Source organism: Amphiura filiformis, chromosome 8 (assembly GCF_039555335.1).
Source record: "Amphiura filiformis chromosome 8, Afil_fr2py, whole genome shotgun sequence".
Classification (NCBI taxonomy): Eukaryota; Metazoa; Echinodermata; class Ophiuroidea; order Amphilepidida; family Amphiuridae; genus Amphiura; species Amphiura filiformis.
The window spans coordinates 22,076,459-22,101,985 of record NC_092635.1 but is presented as its reverse complement, the minus strand read 5'-3'; the positions used below and the strand labels follow the sequence as shown (position 1 = coordinate 22,101,985).

Genomic DNA, 25,527 nt, shown 5'->3' with positions numbered 1-25,527 from the left:
CTATCAAAATCAATCAATCAATATCAGTCAGGAGAGGGTGTGATGGAGAGTTGTAGTAGAAAACCTTTCAGAGATGTAGCTTAGATACCATATATATATATTTTGCAACATACCATCAGAACTTTCTTGGCCTAGACAAAACAGGCACAAGGATGATGGGAAAAGAAAAAAAAGCATATGGATGTCATGATAAATTATGTAGCCTAGCTTTATGCTAGGGCTATCCACATGGTAGTTATCTGATCCACATCAATCGTTTAGATGCAGAATAATCTGAACCAGTGGTTAATCTGAACCTGGTCTACACATGAAGGATCGTATGACTTGCATAAAATATATTCTGATGATCAGATCCAGATCAATTTGGATTATTCTTTAACCCCATGGGAACTACCTGCCGATTGGCCAAAAAGAAGTTTTCATTATCAATTGGACCAATCAGCAACATTGTTAGAATAATTTCACCACGCAAAAAAATTGGGGTGAATTATTTGCAAAGCTCCATTCTGATTGGTGATTAAAGCGAAGATATCATGTAATTGACCAATCAGTGGCAATGTTAGATCGGCAGGTAGTGCTCAGGGGGTAAAAAAGCGCACTGGCTCACACAGCTACAGATTGATTCAGATCAGGTCCACAAGCACCATGTGAATAGTCCAACACCATACACTAAAGCAAAGCTTGATGAAATGGATACACAAGGAGAAATTTCAAAACACAACCAATGACAGAAGTGGAAAAATTGCAGCAAAATGAGCAGAAAAATAAGATATAAGAATGCACATGTTGCTGACTGGTTCAACCTGCTTTCATGAACATCTGGGAATTTCATAAATTAGCCAAATAAACATTGAAAGCTATTTAACAGCTAAGTGTCAGTATGTGAGTGATGAGTTGTAGAAAGTCTTAAAAATGACTAAAAATCAAGCTTTTACAGATGCATTGTTCTAAATTTAGATCACACTTTTTAAAGGAATGGTATATCATGAAAACACCAATCACTGACAGCTGCTTTTCACAAAAAATGACCTGCTACAAATTTGATGACAATTTGACAAAACAGATGACCATGTCAGCATCACTTTCATACAATGATAAAGTATTGCAGAATGAACGACTGTGACACATGAAGGATAAAAAGGCCAATTGCCCAAAGCATAGAAAGGTTAAGCTTAAGGAAAGACACATAGGCAACAAGATCTCAAGAGTGTAAATGGAGACATGTACAATGAACAGATGCAATGCAATGTGTTGAGCATGAAGCAATAATGAAAATTGACAAAAATTACGAGGTTGCTAGTTATTAGTATTGAATACTTAAAAAGATTTTCCCAAACTGAACATTGCAAAAGTTCATTAAAGCAAACATATCCAAAAGCTGATTTTGATCATTCTGTGCTAAACTTGACAAAATTATTGTAACATGTTTAAGTGATTTACAACAAGGAAGCAGTTATTACCAAAATCTTATATAGAACCTTTTGTTTCATTACATGGAGATCAAATATAACTTGAATCTGGTAAATTGGAGTTTTTTTAGGTTAAACAGCATCGAGGTAGATAGTGTGTCATCACACATCAGCCATCTTGGCAGTGTTCAATTATATGATACTATCTCTGCACCTAGACAACATTCCATACATAGCAGTAAATGGAATAACGCCATAGTTGGCAAAATGTTGGGAATCCCTATGGTCTGTTTCATTAAGGTGTGCATGATTTAATAACCTACCTTCATCTTCAGAGTCTGTCATGAAAGTGACCTGCATGGTTTCTGGTACCTGCACCTTCAGTTTCTCATCAGTGGGCTGGTTTGGTAAATGAGGAAAAGAACAAAAAGGAAGAGGAATAAATATGCATCCACCACAGTTACATTATGCGGTCTCTTGAAGATGATGCAGAGGTTGCTGAAAAGTTTCAAACCACTAATAAGATCAGGGTCATGCATAAAATCAAATACAGTAAATTTAAAGACCATCTGAAGATAAAAAGCTACTAAAGGTTAGCTGCAGAATTATATTTATAGAGGTTTTAGACAGTATACCTGAAGCAAGTCAACATTAGATGAAAATGTTCCTTCCTGTAACTAAATGACCATGAGTAAATTCATCTTTTGATTTGTTGAGAGGGGTCTCTTTTCATCAATTCTTTCCCTCCTTTTAATAAGGTTTTTCAATGCATATAATTTTGCAGAGTCTGGCCTTACCATTACTCATGAGTCTTCCCACCAAACGATCAAACAAACAAAAACTTACCGATGTGACTGTGGTTGTCTCAATTGTGGTGACAGTTGTCAGTGTGTTGACTACCGAGATATAACCAAATCTCTTGGCGATGCCCAGTGCTGTGTAGCCATTCTGTAAACATGCAATTATGCATCAACAAAGGTTTTAAAAATATGCAGTATTGATGGAAGGGTTGCAGACATTAATACAATATGCAGTGCTAGGTATCTCTCATCTGTCTCTCTGGCCAATGCATATGGATCACATGGGACATTGTTTCAATATATAGATTAAGTGATTAGAAACAATTGGGTCAGACAAGGATCAGTTTGGCTATCCATGCCTAATGTGTGAATGTCTAGTGTAATAAGAGTGGCCACCCTCATGAATGTTTCAGCGTAAAAAGTAAAAGCACTGACTGTTATCCATTTGTAGTCTGCAATAGCCAGATCAATTCACATTATGGTGCAACTTAACCCCTGGACACTACTGATCATCTAACAGCATTTCTGATTGGTTGATAACTTGAAATGCTCATTTCAATTGCCAATTATAACTGGGCTTTAAAACTATTTATGGTTAAACTTGCATTTGCAGATGATCTTATTAATACCATCTTTGATTGGTTCAAAATTGGACACAATATTCATTTTGGCCAATTGGCATGTAGTTCTCATGGGGTTAAGAATCTGGTTTGCCACTCCTGTCATATACCCTCTGATTATTCTGAGAATTGTGTATACTCTCAGAATAAACCGCAGCTTGTGGATGGCATATACCTTGATGTGAAACCTAGCCCATATTATACATTTGCTTACAAGCTATTTGCCTCAGATGATCCAAGCACTACTAAAGTATGTATGGCACCAAAGTTTTAAAACAAAATTGTCAGAAATACTTACATTAGCTGTCTCGTTAGGGTCTGCACCTTTTTGCAACAGTTGGTTGATGACAGCTGCATGTCCTTGCTGTGCAGCTTGATGCAATGGTGTCAAACCATGCTGTAATAGGGTAGAATAACACATACATTATAAAATAGTTGGTGGCATTATGGAAATTCTACTGTGACTTCATTTATGTTCTAAAATACACTTGATAAGTAATGATATTTTAATCAGGAAACTGTAAGGACTATTTGATATAGGTTTGACACGTTCAATTCAACAAACTCTTTGACCTCCCTCAAAATATATTTGTTAAAGAATATATAATTCAGTTATTATAAGATTGCCTGGATTACTGGTAATTCTTGTAACATGTACAAATTGCAATTTTAATACCACATATAGATTCCTTCATTAGGAGGAGCACCTGCTCACCTTTGTCTTGGCACTAATTACAGCACCATGGTTGAGTAAGAAAGCAGCAGTTTTATGGTTTCCATAATGACAGGCTACATGCAGTGGCGTGTACCCTGCTTTGGATTGTGGGTCCACTTCAGCACCATTTTTGAGCAAGATGGCTGCACAGTTGACCTGGTCCTCCTGGGCAACCAGATGAAGTGGGGTCAATCCATTCTGTAAGTGGAAGGAAAAAAGATAAATAATTCATTCATTTGAGTAAAAGAAAACAAGAATTCTACTTGAAACTATACAATGATTCCAATTCATATCCTCTTCCACATCCAATGAGGTCAACTATTCATGGTCTCAGACAGAGTATACAAAACGGAGCACAACTGTTTGGTTCTATACAATATAATATTTCAGAGTAAACGGTGAAATGAGAATAAATGATGTTCCCTCTTTAAAACTGGCTGAAATCTTAACAAAATATTAAAATTTTGGTTATTCAAATATGCACCTTATCTCTCTTAGCACACCACAAAAGAGAAATTATTGTACATTTATGCTGATAGATATCAACTTTTCACAAAAACATTATGCAATTTATGTACATGCATCTTGAAATCTGTATAAACAATACTGAATTTTTGTTGTTAAAATGCTGCACACTATCTTGTTTTACACATTAAACAAAGAAAATATCATAGATTAATATCTTATGCTCACAAAATACCATCTGATTTATGTATCTACAAATCTTTACATAAAACTGAATATTTTGTTGTTAAAATGTTTTGATAACCACCATTCTGACAACTGAAGACTGACAAATATTTCTTTGTGATCTTACCCTTGCACTGATGTCTGGTTTAGCTCCTCTCTCCAGCAGCAATGACAGCATGTCAGTGTGTCCTTCTTGTGCAGCCAGATGTACAGGGCTGATACCATGCTTTGTCATTGCGTTGGGGTCTGCACCATATTCCAGCAGGGTGGTAGCAACATCCATTTGATTCTTCTTTGCAGCAATGTGAAGTGGAGTAAATCCATTCTGTGAAATTTAACAAAATTACAGGTGTAAATTTCTCTAATTAATTGGAAAATAGTGTCCATGTCTGTATATCGTCTTTGTTGTCCAATGGCAAAAAGATGATGGGAAACTTCGCAAATCAGGAATGTTGACCAACCAATGCAGAAATTTAAGGCAATCATGCATTTTGATTCTTGGGTAGAGCTGAATTTTGTCTCAAACAGGCATGTTGAATTTTTGGCAGTGCTCAAACTAAACTAATCATGCATCTTAAATTTGAATGGTGCATAAACTTGGCCAATCATGTATCCTTTCATTAGGTTGTGCAAAACATGACTAATCATGCATGTTGAATTTTGGGCATGCCGAAACTTGGCCAATCATGCTTCTTGAATTAGGGGTCTCATTGAAACTTGACCAATAACAAATGTTGAATTTTGAGCCACTTTGAAACTTGGGAGAGACATGCATATTGAAATCTGGGCAATGTTGAAATTGGCCAATCATGCATACTTGAAATTTTGGCAGTGCTGAAATTTGACCAATCATGCATCTTGAAATTTGGGCAGTGCTGAAATTTAACCAATCGTGCATCTTGAAATTTGGGAAGTGCTAAAGTTTGACCAATCATGCATCTTGAATTTCATGCCATCTCATCTTGGGCAATACCATGCCATTTCACCTTAATATTGATAGTATTTCCTGGTTTTTGAAGATCACACTCTGAGGTTGCCTATTCAGGAAAAGGAATGAGGGTACTAAGTTTATGTGAAGATATAATATGCATGCTTATTCTAAGAATTTCTGTAGATCTCTAAATGCTCTCCATTTTCACACATGAGTGGAACATGCATGGTATATTATAAAGATTGGGGAAATGACAGCCAGTCTATGAAGTTGGAAGAAAGCCTCTTCATACAATTGACAGATTCCATGCAAGAAGGAGGAAGGGAGAAAGGGACAAATAGTATTTTTAATCATCTCTGGTGCATGCAAGAGGGTGATTTAGGCACTTTCAAACACCTGCTGGGTAAACAAGTAGCCAGGTCAATATTGCAAGCAAATAAGCCAAGGTCTCCTGTACACTGCATATAGATTTATATGGTTTAAATGTGTACAGTTATTTTAACTGCTATTTCACCATGTAAGAAAGAAAATTAATGTGGTCCACAGGTAGTGTGCAGTATCCTCTATAAGTAGAGCTCTTTTACTGTCATATAGACTAAATAAGTATTACACAGTGGCAGTTCAAACAACATATTTTCAATAGAATTCAATGGGATTTGTTAGCTCAAGTTAAAGTTGAAACCATAGAGATCACACTTTTGCAATGGATTATGGGAAATCCTTCAACTATCCTCTGGATGTATGCTCACTGGCATACAATAACACACACAGTTGCATCATGGAACTGACATCACAGAAGAAGCTGAACAAAATTGTATCATAGAAGAAGTTAACTGTATGATGACTAACCTGTGCTGCAGTGTGTGGTGAGGCTCCCTGGTCCAAGAGGAGCATAGCTACTTCAACATTGTCATAATGAGCAGCAATGTGCAGTGGTGTCAAGCCATTCTGAAAGGTAAAAACAAATTCAGAATTATAGGATATGTCTACTTGGTATTAAATAATAGAAGCAAACCTACAATGGAACAGACAAAAATATAATGGAAAAGGGACATGGTTTGATTTTTATTTATTATACATTTTGATAAGAAATGAAAAAACTGTCAATAGACAAATTTATGTCTGATATCACAACCTCACTCCTAATGCTGTGGTATTATTCAGAAAGGTTATGTCAAATAATCGCCTTAAGAGCAAGCCCAGATCCAAGAAGGAGTTGAGTAAAGACTGGCCAAAGAAAATATGCCATGGTTTAAAGAAATGAGTGTGAAGTGTGCAAATCAATTTTTGTACCAAAATGGTCACCCACAGGCTACTTATTTGAATATTGCCTACTTTTGGTCTTTGTGCACTGTTAGCCTCAGGCCGTAGAGTAGACCCTCCTTTTCAGTGGGTTTGACAGATAGTATTTAAGAAACAAATCTCAGCATGTATGTTACTGAACTAACCTGTGCTTTAGCATCAGGTGAAGCCAGATGACGCAACAACAGAGCTGCTACATTAAGATTGCCATGTTTGGCAGCCACATGCAGTGGTGTAAACTCTTTCTGTAAGATAGAAAACAACAACAAAATACAATTAGAACTAATAATTTCAGAACAGTATTTATGTTCACAGTAACACTGGCCATCATTACTTTAAAAAACAATTTTTATCTCATTACAATATGTGTATCATATTAAATTTTCACATTGACTAAAAGGGCATTTCGTGATCCACAGCCTCATCCCCCCACTTTTCTCAAAAAAAGTTGAGATTTTTATACCACTGGATACCTCTGGCTACATAATGCTTAGGTACCAAATATTTCTTGCAGATTAATTCGTTTAGCAAAAATATCGCCAAATTTGAAATTACAACAGTGGCCTATGGAGCAGTGTTATACACATAATCATGCGTAACTCGCAAACGCAAAATCGGAATCAACTGAAATTTTGGGAATAAGATTTTTTCGTGGATATCTACTAAAAAATATATAAAAAGAGGATGCTAGGATCACAAAATCCTCCTTTAAAATGAATCTAATGGTAACAGGTGATCAAGTTGCTTATTCAAAACCAAAAATCACATATAAACTGTGTTTAAGAGAGATTAAAAACACCTTCTGATCCATCTAAATTTTACAAGTTTATAAATAAATCTGTTTCAAATACTCTGCAAAAGTTACAAGCAATAAGCTTCCATACCTTGGTCTTCATTGCCAGAGATGCTTTATGATCCAGCAACACGGCTGCTACATCCTCCTTTCCTTCTCTTGCTGCGATATGGAGAGCAGTATACAAGTCACGGGTCTGTGCGTCAGGGTCGGCTTTGTTGTCCAGCAGTAATGTGACGATTTCTACATTGCCTAGACGTGCTGCTATGTGGAGTGGCGTCTGTTTCTCATGGGCTTTAGCATCTACTGTGGCATTGTTACGTAGTAGGTATTTGATGATTTCTATCTGATTGGAGCGGGCTGCAAGATGCATTGGGGTCTCACCACGCTGTAGAAGGGAGGATTACATATGGTACACCATTAGGTTATTCAATTCCATTTGCATACTTTATCGATAGCACAGGTTTAACTATTCATAGTTAACAAACATCTTGGCATCATTTGCTTTGAATGCAATTTAACTCAACTTTTCACACCAAACTATGCACATTTCACAATGCCGATATAAATAACAACTGTCAAACTTATCAAACACTGGAGAGCAAATATCACATTTTGTGATAAAAACATCTGAAAATTTGTGGAGAAATCCTACTATTGTACAATAACTTACCACATTGACTTCATCTACTTTGGCGCCATGGTTGAGCAGGAATATTGCAATATTGAGATTGCCCATGAAAGAGGCGACATGCAGGGGTGTCAAACCAGACTGAAAATACAATAAATGACATTTTAAGTAAAATGTATCCAATAACACTGAAAAGTGTATAATTCAATAGCATAACAGTATGAGCTTGATATAATCTGTCTACATAAACACTCATTCATGTTTAAGAAATTTTGATGAATGTGGCCAGTCCTGCTATTCAGCAACTGTTACTAAAGAAATTTATACAATTATTGCGTGTGCTATTTAGAAAGGGCGACTAAGGAATTACGTAATTCCATTTGAAGCTCAGGCGCTTTATGCTTCCTTGGGAACATTTTCTCCATTGGTCCCCATCCATTTACAGTAGCAAGATGAAACCGTGCGCTATGGGGAAATTTGAATGGCCTTCTTCCCATCAGACAATTTAAACATTTGATTTGATGTAGAAGCTAACAGTAACATCTGCTATGATAAGGGACAAAGTACCATACAGAAGTTAGTTTGAGTATACTTTGTCACTGATCAAGCTATAACCATATTCATATTACAGTATGGATGGAAGTACCATGCTAATGTAGTGATTAGTATGAGCATATTTTGTCACTTTATTGAGCTATGACCTTACCTCTGTTGTGGCATGGATGGAAGCACCATACTTAAGCAGTAGCTCAATCACCTTCAATCTATTCTTCTTACAGGCAATGTGGAGTGGGGTGAAACCATTCTGATAGAGATATGAGAATAAAAATTGATGAGTCAAATTCACAATGGGTACAATGAGCAACTTACAGATTTATTGCTTGAATATTAAAGTTCAACCTGCCTGATAATGAACTTCTGCTACACATGTGTCTCCAAAACTTATAAACATGATGACTTGTAATATGTTTGATTCCTGGGTGAAGATTTCTGTATTTTCTCCTTCAACATTTCATAATAGTAAAACAGATTTTTGGTTGAAACTTGTACTCACCAGAGCTCTGGCACTAGGGTTAGCCTTGCGGTCAAGCAGAAGTTTTGCTACACGGTGGTGACCGCAATGTGCAGCGACATGTAAGGGGGTCAGGTAATCCACAGTGACGTCATCTACGGTGGCTTTGTGGTACAGCAGGAGGCGGGCGCTGTCTACATGGTCTCCTTGAGCAGCCATGTGAAGAGGTGCAAGACCGTTCTGTCAACAATGAAATTAAATGAATTTAAGTTTCTTACTGAATATGTAACTCCAAACAGGACACTACAAATATTTGGCAAATTTAGTTTTATTAGTAACCTATGCCAAAATGCCAAAGCTGTCTACAGATACATTCAAATGTAGCTACATTATAAGACTGACATCAAACATCAACATCAGTCACTTTTACAATGTGGTTTACAACTTTTGCACCTGTTAGGCTGTTACATATGGCTTAAATCCTGACTCATTCGTTTCCAACTGCCTGCATGTATGAAATTTTCATTTCTGTCAAAATGCATTTTTCTTTCAACATATTTGGAGTAGCTGTACCAAACTTAACAATAAAATCCCTCCTATCCATCTGATGATTTGAACACAGATTCAAATTAACAGGGTAGTGTAACAGCTTAATAACTAAATAGTTAGAATTCCCTAATCACATTCTTGATTCGCTTGGAGAGGAACTGGTGTTTAACTTTAGTCGGATGATTCTTGTAAAAACTTATAACACAACTCACATTTCTAACTGCTTTCAGATATAATTAAACATGCTTTAAGCAAAACAATACCTTAGACTAGTGCAATATGAAGTTTTACATAATTATGAATGATGAAAAGCAACCTTGTCTCTTTTTTAGGTGTCCAATTGGAAACCAATTTTTCCATTGTCATTAGCCTAAAAGACACACATCTAGGTGAATGTATTGTAATGCAGGTCCTTTGGTTGATTTATGCATAATAACAGGCTGCTACAGCTATACCAACATGTCTGTATGAAGTGATATTACTGATATGATTATCTCATGAGAGGTTTACCTTTGTCTTTGCAGCTATTGGTGCACCTCTTTCCAGCAATTGATCTACGCACTGGTCATGGCCGCTTCTGGCGGAGCAATGCAGAGGGGTTAGTCCATCCTGTATGAAGACAAAATATACACAGGCCTTATTAACAATTATAATAGTTATGACTTAATATTAACATACAAGAAGATTATTATAGCTTCCAAAACCGTGGACAAACCTTGTCACGATATGTGTTACATTTATTAGCAGAGAGCCAAACTTAATGACATGGAGTTTACATCTAATAAACATTTGGACCAAATTACAAGCTATAAACTATGTTAAAGAGACTGCATATGCTATACTGGCAGTCTGAAGAAGAGCTTTGTAAATAAAAACGACTATTGACTCAAGCTGTGTATGTAACCCAGAACAGAAGGATTTTCTTTGCTAGTTGCTCTAATATTCAAACTGAAGAACCCTCAATACTGGCTTTTTGGAACAAATTCAAATCCAGACAGTCTATTAATAGGTTCTGACTATTCTCACATAAGCGGCTTTGTAATGGCAAGCCGAAAGTTCCCAGATTTACTATTCGCTTGTTACTAGAATTAATAAATTGATATGCAAGAAGTTCAGGGGTGGATTTCGAGGTGCACTTTCAACCCACATCTCACAATTCAAATCTTACCCATAAATGCTTTAAGAATCAAGCAATAACTGATCGATCATCCACATTGTAGGACATTTTCATCAAATTAGATCTAATTAGTATTTCACATAATTAGTAAGATATCTGCTCCAGTTAAACAAAAGTATTTACGTCATGTATCTACTCATGTATCTCCTATTACAATACTTTTTTTCAGTGGAGCAACTGCGTGGTGTTATCTGAATGACTTACCCTAGTCTTGGCATCAATTCTGGCTCCTCTATCTAAGAGTGTATTCACCATGTTGACTCGGCCCCACTTGGAGGCTACATGAAGTGGGGTGATGTTATTCTGAAAAAGAAATTTTAAAAGGTCACATTGAGAATCTATTCAATGATCTGTTTTCTTATCTCGCAATATAATAATAATAATAATAAAGACAGATTTAATATAGCGCCTAATGTAAATGCCTCTAGGTGCTTTACACAACCAGAAAGAGGGCAATATCTTTAAAATACATATAAAATGTCCTACTATATACCCCCAAAGGTAAGTGATATTTTGGTAAACCACAATATTGCAAGCGGTATGTATTTTACAATAGTCGTGTTCACATTTTGAGTTACACCCGGCGTAAACTTACGCTAACATTGATAAAAATTCCACAAATATTTTCGCTGCTCCTACCGCGTGTCCACACCTAGCCTACTCCTAGCACTACGCCGACCAGCTCCACCAAGCATTCACTTCTGGTCGGCGTAAACATCGGCTACCACTTCCGGTGTTTTAGTGACCTTTTTCAACCACGCAATATGTAATGTCTTAGTTCCAACCAATAAAAGGTCAAACGTACACCGGGTGCCAGGAGTAGCAGCGTTCACATTGCAACTTACGCCAGGCGGAGGTTACGCCCAGCTCGCTACTCCTGACTTTTGTCAGGAGTAAATCGTCGGACGTACGCCTGGCGGAACTTACGCTGACCATCGTTCACACTGCCACTACTCCTGGCAGCGCCTACCGCTACTCCTAGCAACTTACGCCGACCAAGTTCCGCCGGGCGTACGTCCGACAATGTGAACACAACTAATGTCTTCTAAAGACACTAGTTTACACTAGGGGGCATTTACATGAACAGGTGGTACAAGTATGTGCTGTGGTCATCAGTGGTCCCATATTCAAGCTCTCTGGTAGTTACAAAGACCCCCAGTGAGGCATCATGCTCCAGGTCTCTAGCCACACTTTAAGTAAGACTCCCAAAATGGTAGCTTTTTAGGCAAAATTAGGAAAACTGGAATTTTCATAGCTCCACAACCAATATTTCTGCTCCAATCATTCATGTAAGTTTATACAATAAATCTACGATTTTTGTTTTGAATGTTTGACTTACTCTAGCAGCATAGTCAACTGATGCGCCTCTCTGGAGTAGTAGAGTAGCAACATTGACGTGACCATAATGGGCTGCGATATGGAGAGGAGTGAATCCACTCTGTGAAATAAACAAATATAATAGAGGTAAATAACAAACCAGTAAACAAATAGGCCTATACTTGTAGCTACAACTTCTAAAAGATCCCGTCATGCTGCACACATGATACATTTATATGACATCTCATCTTCCTTCATTAATGATGTGCAACAATTAGGCAATCAGCTTTCTCTTGTTTAATTGACAAGTTATATTTTGCTGTTGTGCAGCAAAAACCTGCTATGTGTCATTGGCCCCTGAACATGTTTAAAGCAAAACCTCTAATGTAACCTGTTAGCAGTTTTGTTTTAAACATGTCCAGGGGCCAAAAGCACATAGGTTTTTCCTACCCAACAAAGATGATCTGCAGACATTCAGATTAAAGACACTATCTGTGATTTGCTAAATCAAAAACTCATCAAAAATCTAAAACATCTTTGTAAAAACTAATGGAAGAAGTGTCATAATGTATTTTGTTCTCTTTTGTAAACAAATACATGCCGAGATTGACAGACTTGTCCTTCATTTTGACGCTATTCCTGCACATTTCAAATATCACTGATATAGTGTGTCATCTCAAGTTAAAGAGTAATGCCATATTGGATTTCGCAGTGGTAGATTTGAATCGCACGCATTTACCTAATCCCTCTCGGGCATATATACATGTGTAGAAGGGCGATTTGTCCGTACGATGGTAATACAACAGCGTAAATGCAATGATTCGAATCAGCTACTGCGATATCAACTCTCAACTTGAGATTGAGATTAGACACATTTTACCTTTAATTCATTTTTTTAAATCCTACCTTTGATGTCACATCGGGATTGTGTCCATTTTGTAAGAGCAGAGCCGCTGCCTTGGTGTCATCCTTTCTTGCGGCAATGTGAAGTGCAGGCAGTCTTGTCTTTCCTGCGCGATCGTTCTCCAGCAGCACCGCGACAACTTTGTCATGCCCTTGTTGCAGTGCAACGGCCAATGGTGTGAAGCCATCCTTTGAAAACAAATAAAACGTTAAAGAACGAATAAGACAACCATGTTCAGATTCAATGTTATTGCTATAACGATGTTATTGTAGCATAAAAATCCAGCCAACATAATACATGAACTCCATGAAAAATAAATGTCCAAATATCTGAGCTCATGTAAGCATGCTGGCTGAATACATTAAAAAATATGAGAATTTTGAAATAATAAAAGGTGTTTTGCATACAAAAATGCATACGACACTGAACAATATCTTCAATATCAAGCAGCAGATTCAAGTAAAAAACAACATCAAGATAAAATATATAGATGAGGTGACATGTGTTTACATTTGATACGCCCTCTGTTGGTCTGTGATCAAATCTGTCAGGCAAAAAACACTATAGTTTACATGGAAGAAGTTGATTTTATTCATTAACTTTGGTTTCAAAGCAAATAATACAAAAAATGGTATCAATCTTGTTTATAAATGCATCAAGCTATATACATAATATCACACAAAACTTCAAAGGTTTTTAAAAGTTGAGTTTTAAAGAGATTTATATGGTCTGTCATAGACACTTCTGTGTTATTTTGCCTGCTTTGAAACAACAGAGGGCGGTCTGAATGTAAACATGTGACATCATAGGTCACCTCATCTATACTCAACTTCAGTGCTTACCACACCATTGTATTATATATAAAGTACTCAAAGGGAAATAAGTTTCTTTTGATTACTGTTAGGTCAAGCGTACAATTGAGTAACTGTAACACTTGCCAAGGTGATCTGATAGAATGTAGGCAGTGGTGCAAAGTAATGACAATTTCAAGATGTGTTAAATTCCAGATTTTATGATAGTTGTGGAGATTAAGAACTGATTTTAAATCATGACAACCAGATTTGTACTGATACCATTTAGTAATATCATGAAGAAATGACCCAATATGAGGATTTTGATCGCAGCTTTCAAAATAAAAGCATCACTTTATGAACCATTCTTGTTGATATTCTGGAAATTGAGAACTTGCATCATGCATGTTACACCAAGCAAGCACTTCAAAAAAGTAGATGAGTTTATATCATAAAGTATAAAGCCTTCACAAAAAGAAACACAGCCATTATAAATATGCCTATAGCTCAAAACTAGTAATTGTATTCATAATATTTTAAAATAGAAAGAAGTGTGTTTATTTATGTGCATTTTGATACCCCATTTGTCCAATGTCATTCAATATACCTAAAAAAATACCTAAATTTAAAACTTGTAGTTGTTTGTATTGATTTGAATACAGAGCGAAGATAATGGCAGGTTTTATACCACAATGTTTGCATAACCATTAGGCTAATTGCTGTAAACAGCAACTTTTAATGTCAGGTGTTTTTCTTTGAAAACACTACTTGTGTTGTTAATATTGAATGACACTGGACAAATGGGATATTAAAATGCACATAAATACACCATCCTTTTTCATTATATGTGACATGATCAAGGGGAATGGGTCACATTTATAATTAGAAGTTTTTTACATCATTTTCTGACAGTTTACGAATGCTACATTTTGATGCAAACCCCATCAAAATCGGATATCTGGTTACTGAGTTATGGGCAATTTATCAATGGCTGAAAACAATATAAAACAAAAGAATTTGAACACTGCCAATATCTCAAGAACAATATTAGCGACATCCGACTCATTCCCCTTGATCATGTCACATATTAAACTATTGTGAATACAATTACTATATAGTTTGAAGCTTTAAATGTATTTATATGGTGTGTTACTTTGTATGAAGGCTTTATAACAACTTTCAAAGATCAGTTCACACAAGATTTACTTCATATCGATCATATACAATTTGATATTGAAATACCCATTCTTAATATGAGCTGAATTTGACCCTGATTTACAACTAATGACACCCCTCTAAATCTGGAATTTCCCCTATTTTATCGGAACCCCCTGCCTGTATGCCATTATTTGTTTTGCTTCACATTTCCTTGGCAACTCAACTAGATTCTCAGTCACTGCTTCCCCATTTATCCCCTAGCAGCTAGGGTCATGGGTAAAACAGGAAACCACCCAACATAGACACGTCTGCTTTTGAGTCACCGATAATAATATCCGCCATTTTGATTTAAACAGTGTCAGAATACTGAAAATAGTTACACACTACAGACACTTGCCTTGTCAAATTTGCACGATATTTACCTTACTCAGTACTTCACTTCTTTCTATACATCAATTTTGGAATTGTATGTACTTGATGAAATGAAATAATATACCTAGACTGGTATATTATGGCATACATTATTAAACTAGTATTCCCACTGCTAGACACTAGGAAAAATACATGCTCAAGGATTCAACATGAATTCAACACCTATTGTCAAACATGCATTGTAAACATATTTATCAAATGATGAAACATGTAAAATATGATAAAATGGCAATCAAAATGTATGGTAAATGAGCTAGGATGGAAAAACTATCATCATGCTCCTAAAACTTGTATAACTCCAATTAACAGTTCGCCATTCCTGCTATAAAATGGAAAGTTATGGAAGGGGACACACAAGGTCATAGGTCATTCTGTTGGATAATATGGATGGTTAAAATACAAGAATCCATGTTGGTTACGGTTGCTCATTATTTCAAAAGGTAAACTTTCAAATTACCAAAACAAAATTACAATATTTTCACACCAACATTAAGCATTAGCCTACAATACAATTTCTATTTCAGACACCGAAAAATGGAAGCTTCATTTTGGAAAAGGTCAAACGTGTTAAAACCATGTTAGTTTGGAATAATATTCAGGTTTACAGTATGGCAACGCAGCAGATGTGGTTGCCATGGAAACACTTTCACAAGCTCTGAAGCATGAACACACCAACTCTTTAAAAAATTGATAGATTTAGGGAAAATTACAGTAAACAGGGGACACCTCTGTTAAAACACGCCAACATGTGCTGATGAGTGAATGGACAAGACAAGCGTTTAAAACTGACTTTTGAATGTGAGCAACAACATTAACAACACACAAATTATCCTAATTTGATTGGCAACAATATCAAATTGGAACGATCTTGAAAGATTAGACAAAAAATAAGTCTACAAGACAGCCAACATTGAAGGTCTAACACATGGATTCTAATTTGAAAGGACATGACAAAACATTTTGATACCAAAACATTTATAAGGATTTAACTTTTCTAACACAAAAAACAACAATGAGTCAAACCCTGTCACATGGAAACCCGGTGGATAATAATATCCAACCTGATATAAGAAAACTTGAGAGAAACTGAAAATATTCAGGAACAATTATATTTGTAAACTGGCTACCATAATGACTTTCTGAGGTGACCCGGGTTACAACACAACTAACAACCAGATCGATGTAAGACATTTCTACCATATACCAATACACTGGGTAACAACTTTAATACAACATCGGAGAAAGGGATAAACCAGGAAACAAATTGATATCTACTAGATGGACACAACATGGACATCTAAAATTTGAACACTAAGGGGATGGGCCAATCAACAGGCTAATCTAAAAAACAAATCTACAAAGTACCTAGTGGGTATCTAATCCTGGGATCTAATCTATAGTAACTTGTTTTTGGAGGGTTCCTAGTTGTGTGTGCAGAATCTGTATGAATTATTTATTTATAATTGTCTAGCTGAAAGTCATGCCAACAGATATATTTTGTACAACTGGCAAAGTATCCTGCAGACAGCAAGAGATCACAGATCAAATGCGCCGTTTTGACCATCAGTCAATATATATCTAATTGACACCACATTCTACATGGGAGTATAAAGTTTAGACTCTAGTGAATATAGTATGTGTAAACGTGCCTGCCGATTTCAACAACTTTGAAGTCTGCTGAATTCGACTACATGTGCTATGTGCATTTTCGTAAGTTTGGAATGTGCTATTTAGTTCGGAGAACCCTTCAAAATGCAATATGCCAATGGCTACTTAACTAAAGCAATGTCAATATGAATCTACCATGCTATTGTAATGTCCGAAATCAGTGTTCATGCTATTCATGCATGGCTCATTCCTCAAATCCTCAAAATATGGTCAGATAGGGTCCTGCCTTAACAACTCTTATTACATAATTTTATACTCGGTCAAATGGTGATAAGTTTGTAAACGTACTATATATGTTTTGTGTCAAAATTAAAACTCAATACTAAGTTGACAGTAGATGCTTTGTGAAGTAGCACTGACAGCAAATTAAATCTTAAATTAAACCTTTTAAAAGATCTACTTTAAATTATATTTTTGAATAAAATTCTATAAAGTTAATGGTGTAGAAGATAAATACCAGGGTTATCTTCACTACATTGGATACCACAACTCACAGTCCAGATCCAGAAAGCAATACTATTGGGCTATTCCCGCTGAAATCCATACACCCCCTTTGGAAGACATGACCTTAATTTCCTGCAGAGGTAGTATGAATTTCAAATGGGATTACCTGAATGGGTGACTCCATTTAAAATCTACACCCCCTGTGTGGGAGATTAAGGTCATGTTTTCAACAGGAGTGTATGGAGCCGGGTATAGAGTTCAACTGGAAATGCCCATTTACATGGCAAGAGTGACACACATGATTTTAATCTCATTTCAGTCATGTTACAATCCTATTACAGCTTAAGTAGAGTGTGTGACTTTGACTTAGTATAATTAGATTAACTCTATGTAGCATCTTTGTCATTCTAAGCCAACCATGTAGTTTTTGCCCAGGATCAAGACCAAGGCTATTCCAGAAATTACTTACACCACCCTCCAAGAAAACATGGAATTCCCAATATGTTTAACCATTTTTGACAGGAATCCAACAATAAATCTTGTTATAAATTCTTAGTAGGAATTCCTGATGTTTTCCATTTTGTGAGACATAAACCTAAAGAAGACGTAAGAATATTTACAACACTTTTTACAAATTTGCATGGGAATTCCACAACTTTTGCTCACAAAGGTGTAGGCCTACTTTGGGAATTCCCAATTTGTTTCTTGAATTTTGCCACATGGGAACTCCCAAATTTTGTTGACAAAATGATTTTGTCTTCTTAAGGGTGATGTAAATAAATCTGGAATAACACATACTGATGTGCTGTGAAGATAACCCTTAGTGACTACTTTACATAGCAGGATAAAAGAAATTGAAGTGCCAGTGTAAAATACTGTGTGAAGCAAGGACACTTACTCTCATTCCCTACAATCAGGTACGCAGTTGATTATATTTAATTTATACAGAAGAGGTCAATAGTATATATTAATTTTACATATTATGCAAATGTTCATTTTTACAGAAAGAATTCCAAAGTAGGTAGTAAATTGACTTTCAAAGAAGTTAAAAAATGTAAGACTCTTTAATTTTGTCCTAGCATCTGATGATATGCGCTGAATAGAAACTATACATTAGATTCAAGAGGCATCATTCCAAGACGTGTCCATCTCGACCGTCTTGTCACCCAGCATCTCAGAATCAGTCATGTGAAGACATTTGCTTCTTGAGTATATAGGCTTGAGCTCTAACAAATGCTGCACATTGAGTTTGACGATGACAGGTGTCCCCCCCCCCCCATTTAAAGGAGAATTTTGCGAAATTACCTGGTTAATGCCTGCTAAAAAGCTTAAATGACGGCTTTCAGTCCGTCCATTCAACGAGGCACTCTCACACTTGATGGCGTGACTGAAATAACAGGATGCTTAAAATGGCAGGGACTACATATCCTGCTTTTAAGAATACATAATCAGGGAAAATTTATAACTTCACTCATTTTTATCTACTACTCTAATCTGACATATGGACAGCTTTTCTTTGTTCTAGAAAATTCAGCCTGATGAGCTCTGTCCATAATAAAGGGCTTCAAAATAAATTTTCAAATTGAATCAAACAGGAACTAGATTAGATATTGATTATTGTAAAATTGTTTTAACTTTGTATATTGCGGGGCCCCAGTTAGAACAGCTTTAAGCTGATTCGGGCATACCCTGGGTAAAGATAATAAATAATATAAAAAATAATAATAATTGCTCTGCTGATAGAGATAATTGTCTGGTTGTTGACACTGGCAGCCTTTCATGACAAAAAGCCAAATTTGATACAGGCCAAATTATGTATAAATTTGTCTCTTCATCTATCTTTGATATAACACCAATTAGACCAATTTTCATACCAACATTTGCTCTGTAGCATGTTCTAATTTTGTTTTAGCTTGGTTATGACAAGATGATATTTTCTTTTTAATTTGAATACAGAACTGACAAAGGCACTGCAAAGAGTATAAAAACCAATATATCCATTTCTCTCAATTTGATACTTTGAAAAATATAGCTAGACAGATAATAGAAAATAATAAGAAAATAAGTGCTACTCTTGATCATATTTTCACAAATTTACTGTGATGAAATTTAAAAGCAGGGTGTCAATATTTAGAGTTAGCATTATTACAGGGCAGATGTTGATGGCCTTAACTCAAAACGTTTGAAAATAGCGTATATCACATTTTGTATCTGAAGTTTTCATACATAAATACATATTAGATAGACATTGTTCATGAAAGGCTTTTAAGCATAGCCATAGGCATATAATCAATTCAATTTAATTAAGCATTGTCTCTATAGACCAGTTCAATGACTTCAGATGAAAACACAGGTGTATGAAATCTTGTGGTTTTTTAATCCATTTAAATGTCTATATCATCATCATGTCAATGCACTTTTAACCAACCATTTCTATAATATCTTAGCATGGCATCATCTGATTTTGAAGTCTGTCTTTTTTAATAAAATCAATTATTTAATTATCGTTTACCTTGACTATAATTATCTGATTACATTAAATGATGTAATGTCTAATTTCCAAGCAATTTATCTCAACAGATATTAATTAATAATAAACTATACCTTCAATAGTTAAAAGTAATCACTTGGAACAGACTATTTTCAATTAACAGACAAAACGGTACCCAATGCCTAATTATTCTTTCCCCATATACATCTCTTGTATAAAAGTATCATTATCTGATTATACAAAGGTACTTCTCCCCACAGGAAACCTATCTCATCTAACAAGAAACTAAAGCCATCAAAGACACTTCTAAAAACTTACAACGGACATAATCGATTCATACAAAAAATGACGGGGAAAAAATAAACTTTTCAATTTGACATCACAACTTACCTTTCCATTTATTAAAGATCTAAAGAGGAGTTATTCTGTTATTCTGAATTTGGGGCTTACATTTATTAAAAAACACTTTTCCCTAAACTGTCAGTGCAATAGGAGATACAACACAGGTTTTTTGACGATATCCATGTGTTAAACTTAACTCTATGCAAGCATTGTGCAAAAAAAAATTATCATGTCATCGACTGATACATACAGCGTATTATCTGCCATTACATCAATGATACACATGCAATTATATGGATAACAGCATGCAAGCTGGCCCATAGTGATATACACAGATCACAACAAAATCCAGAGTTAAAAAAAAACACTGACAAGGGGTAATGACATATAGTGGAAGAGCAGGAGAGGTGGGTGAACAACACATGGTGGAAAAGCTAAAACTATTAAATGTACACTGTTTGCAAAATTTCAAATGGTGCCAAGATTTGGTTGACAGTGAATGAATGGAGAATCTGTGGTGATTTCTCGGGCAGCTATTTATTTGATGATTTCTAGTGATCAGTCCATTTTCTCCATCCTTTAGTTCATCATTAATTTGCTCATTATGCAAATGATTTTTTGAAAGGAAACATAAATTGAGCAGGTTGATTTCAAAATTAACATGCAAAAATACAGGGGGTCTTATCGATAATGAAAGTTGCTTCAAGGACAATGAAGTTTCTAAACATCTAATTTTGGTGATCATTTATAAATAGTCAAAATTGAATAGCAATAGAAGAAGAAATACATACATTTCAAAAATATTGCATCTAATCAATAAGCCAAATCATCTAGAAATTATTTTTTTATTAAAATTGGTTGCAGTGGTGAATCACATTATGAAAAGAAAAAAAATAATGATCACAAATATTTAAACTTTAAAAGAAAGATTGAGATTAAACAGAAAAATTAAAGACACTTCTTAAATTTGTTGACATCACCTGGGATGCACAATGGTAGGAAACCAAACTCATAAAAGACTACAAAATTGTGAGAAGACGACCAAAAATATAACTAAGAACACCAATCACAATCAATATAACATGGGACATACTAAGGAAGAGAAAATGGAAGAAAGCAACAAAATTTTGGAATGAGATGGTATAAACAGCTAGCCAGGAAGAAAAAAATAGTTTTTTCTCTCCGGGTAGTCTCACCTCCGATTTGGGAGGATACTGAGGCCGCGAATGTTGCAAAAGCGTTTCCACGACAAGGTCGTGACCCTGCTGTGTGGCAACGTCTATGGGCAGAAATCCGTCCTATTGGTTAACAAAATCCCATGACGAGCATGCGTAAAAAATAAATAGATGGGAAAAAAGGAAGGAGAAAAACGAACGAACAACCAAAGGGCATGTTAATGAGATAAACAAAGGCTGTTGTGAGATGGACCGTAAGTCCACCTAGTCATTTTTGAAATTTCTGTTTCAACATTAACAGTATATAAGCTTAAGTACACATTTATACATGAATAGAAAGCACATCAGCATGAACATTGATAACATTAAAAACATGTTTAGCAACAAATGTGTAAAAAAAAAAAAGCAGGTAAAGTCGGAAAGGCAAGCACTCCTTACATATGCCTTGGATCTGATAATAATACTTGAAATAAAATATGGAAACAAAAAAGTGAAATATTGCATGAGTATGGCTGCTATGCACCATTAGCAACATAAAAACGATGAAATGACGTCTTTTAGATTACAATGATATAATGCTTTAGCCATTTGCTCTTCATGATGACACTTGGTAAAACTTAGATGGGATATGCATCATACAAGTCACTGCACTGCAGCCGGAACTTTATGCATTTCACATTCTGTTGAGTTTTTGAAACTTGTAAGCCATTAATACAACATTGCAATGTCTAGGGAAACAGAAATGTTATTACTTTCACAAATGACTCTGCAAGACAAAAATGTTTGTGTTGTGTGGAAGAAAACTTCATGAATTTTGGCAAGGATTTGTGAATTTTTTTCATACACATAAATATTTCACTTTGCAATATGCAGCAATTGAATTTATTATATATTTGTGAAATATTTGTGCTGCAAAATATGGTTCTATCTGTTGTGAAAGTTTAAAGATGCAAAATATTGTTTTATAGTAGTTTCAAATCATATAAATAATAACATCGGCTTTCTCTCAGACATTGCAATATTTGATATTATTGTAAAGCATTATGTCTTGATGACAAACACTGCAATTTGCATTAGCAAGATTAAATTTGACACCACTATATCGCTAAAAAAATACACTTTGCTTGCATTAAAGGTTAGTACAAGTGTAATATAAATAATTCCAAGTCCCTCAATCACCCATAATAACCAAAAAAGTCTACTTTCTAGATTAAACATTTTTGACAAATTTCAGAATTATTGCCTCCCTCAATTCAATGCCCTCATGAGGAAACAAATTGGGCAACCACTGACACTAGCACATTTCACTATTCTTCCTATGGTCTCTTTTTCCCAATAACTGGTGATAATTGTTCCCATCTGATCACACCCACCTGTCTTCTATGAAAGCGTCTGCTCAAAAAAAAAAAAAAAAAAAAAGAAAGGCAAAAGCAGGTCAAACCATCGGTTCTAAATTGCTCCTTCAAACGTCTGTATTTTTGTTCGGAAATGATATGAACGAGGGCTTGCCGTTTTCCATGCATGATACTTGCAAAAAGCTTAATTCTTGTAATATGACCCGATTTATCAAACCTTCTAGGGCAGTTGAAATGATACTTGGAAACTTTTATCGAAAAAGAGCTTTATTGGGAAGATGGTTGATACTATATATTTTTTTGCCTATGGATGAAAACAAGTATGATGTTAAATGTAACAGTAGGCCTAATTGTTTGCAGAATTCTTCCCTGTGCCGGTAATCAAATTCAAGGTACAATTTGAGCTCCTGTGAACAATGTCGGAGCAGAGCATAAAGTGGCAATTGCCCCTACAGGTGTTAATATCCCGATAAAAAAAGCGACTTTCGTAACCAGATTGTATGAAAAACAAGCCCAACAGGTTTCACACCCCTAAACAAACATGAGTGTGTAACATATCACACTGCTCTGTCTCGCTCGCAATAACGATTTTCCTACGAGGCTACTGCCCGCCATTTCTTATCGGTGCGTATGAAATCATTATTCCCATTACTGGACAGGACACAGACTCTCTACGCCTTGAGCATATTTCAGAAGACACACTTTGCTGTGAAATAATATTTGATAGAAGTAATGGACATAAGTTGGGTCATACTAGGCTACAAATTGGGCCTCCCTTGAAAGCTACTGTTATTGAACAAGATGAAAGATATCATTCCTTTATTTCACAGTTTAAAGCAACAATATTCAATTCCATATACTTCCCCTGGTCCTACTGCTGAAAACTAATTGTTTCAGAAAAAATCTTGAAGTGTGGCAGCTTAGCAGGAAAAGCAATTGATAGAAGCTTGAAGCAAACAGAACTCGCACAACAAAATGAACATGCTAGCAACAATATGGCAATTCATGATACGATGTCTTCCACCCAAATTGTAACTTGATCTAATTACACAGATCATATTTTACTATAATTAATGGTTTAATTATAAATAACTGCTCCCCTGAGGCACACTGATTCCAAGAAACAATTGTACTGGTTTTTAAATCACAAAATGCTCATTTCATTTTAATTCATTAAACTCATTAGAAATAGTTTTCAAAATTAGTAATATTAGTAAAATTATAAATTTCCCAGCTTAAGAAAATTTCAATTTCATATTGATTAGTCAGGAATGTGTCAAATATTTAGATAAAAATTTAATATCACCATCTAGATCAACGCATTTGATGTTCTGCATGCAGTCCTGTTATTTAAAACCTGCACAAAAATACTGATGTTTGTTGATGAGTATGGTGTGTATTCACAAACAAGATCTAACTCTAGTCCAGGACTATAAAATGAATGGTGCTCTTATGGGTGGGAGCGACATGGGACCATACCATTAACCCCTCCCATCCCCTCCCATGCTACTTGTCTGTTTGTGCAGGTGAGTGTCCCCCACCACCCCAGCCCCACCCCAGGGACCATACCCATACAGTCATCTTTGAAATATTGCAGTTGACTTCATAACATATCCTGTTCATAATTAAAGTTAGACCCCCTTTGTGAATACCAGCTGATGCAATTAAAAAACAAATCATTTCACTGCAACATTTCATGAACATCAACAACAAATTTTGACTTTGATTCTGATTCTTATTTTACCTCAGTTGCTAAGTTCTGGTTGGCTCCGTGTCCGAGCAAGAATTTGACTACCGATACATGATTCTCCTGTGCAGCCATGTAGAGTGGCGTGAAGCCATTCTGTAGCGGAAAAAAGAGTGTGAGAAAAATTATGTATTTATGAATAATTCTATTGCCACAAACATCATTTGTAGTTCTCTGCAGCAACTTTTTGCTCTCAGCCTTGGGATTTCCACTGATGTGATAAGTTTTATTCTGTGCTTTGTTCTCCACCTCGATGTTTTCTGCAGCTGAAGATGTTACATTTTAGCCGCTGCAGAAGACTTTGTTGGAAAATTAGCCACTAAAGCTGTCTCAACAGCAAATTGCATGCAAGTCAAACTATATCTAAGCATTAACCAGTGTCTGACTTTAAAAAAAAAAATTTTTGTTGAATAATGGATTGGAACATGCAGACTGGACATCATTATCACATCCAATATTAAATGCTGAGGGGCCAGTTTCACAAAGACTTACACTCAATCTTACGATTGACTTTATAGAGGTAATGTATGGTAAAGCAATCGTAAGATAATTAATAGAGGTTTATGTACGGGAAAGCAATCGTAAGATCGATTGTAATGCTTTGAGAAACAAGCCCCAGGTGTATGTGTAGCCATAACATGCAATTATTAGGCAACCTCCATTGCTGAATAAATGGTTGGTTATATTTTTTACTATCATGTCATTTATGATTTAGCAAATTTATGTAACAAGTTATTCCTTCTTTTTTGTAGTTGATGTCATCGGCTGGCTTCAAGTCTTACCTGAGACTGTACATTCACGTTGGCGCCATATTCTACCAGAACCTTCACTATGGCTTCTTGGCCGGCTAGAGAGGCAATGTGCAGGGCTGTGTTTCCTTTCTGCAATGGCAAAGACATGAGGTACATAATAGTCAATCATGGGTGAATATTACATCATTACATAAACCAGGCTCACATTATATAAATATCACATAAAAATATTAACCCAATGCTGCAAAAGATATACAAGTCCTGAAAAATGAGTAGCTTTCTATTAATCTGTTGTTTTGCACAAGAAAGGAAATGTTTGCTT

The 25,527-nt window shown here is 35.6% G+C and overlaps 1 protein-coding gene across 1 annotated transcript in view; it reads right to left on the bottom strand.

Moving 5' to 3' along the window:
* Positions 1-25,527, bottom strand: part of LOC140159458 (uncharacterized) — a 334,393-nt gene that overhangs the window by 81,888 nt on the left and 226,978 nt on the right. Inside the window, 19 exon segments of the mRNA XM_072182940.1 lie at positions 114-131; positions 1,733-1,808; positions 2,256-2,357; positions 3,128-3,226; positions 3,545-3,742; positions 4,362-4,559; positions 6,015-6,113; positions 6,614-6,712; positions 7,352-7,648; positions 7,934-8,032; positions 8,598-8,696; positions 8,946-9,143; positions 9,963-10,061; positions 10,834-10,932; positions 11,969-12,067; positions 12,853-13,038; positions 21,373-21,474; positions 24,451-24,549; positions 25,236-25,334. Coding sequence (XP_072039041.1) covers positions 114-131; positions 1,733-1,808; positions 2,256-2,357; positions 3,128-3,226; positions 3,545-3,742; positions 4,362-4,559; positions 6,015-6,113; positions 6,614-6,712; positions 7,352-7,648; positions 7,934-8,032; positions 8,598-8,696; positions 8,946-9,143; positions 9,963-10,061; positions 10,834-10,932; positions 11,969-12,067; positions 12,853-13,038; positions 21,373-21,474; positions 24,451-24,549; positions 25,236-25,334 — 2,365 coding nt within the window.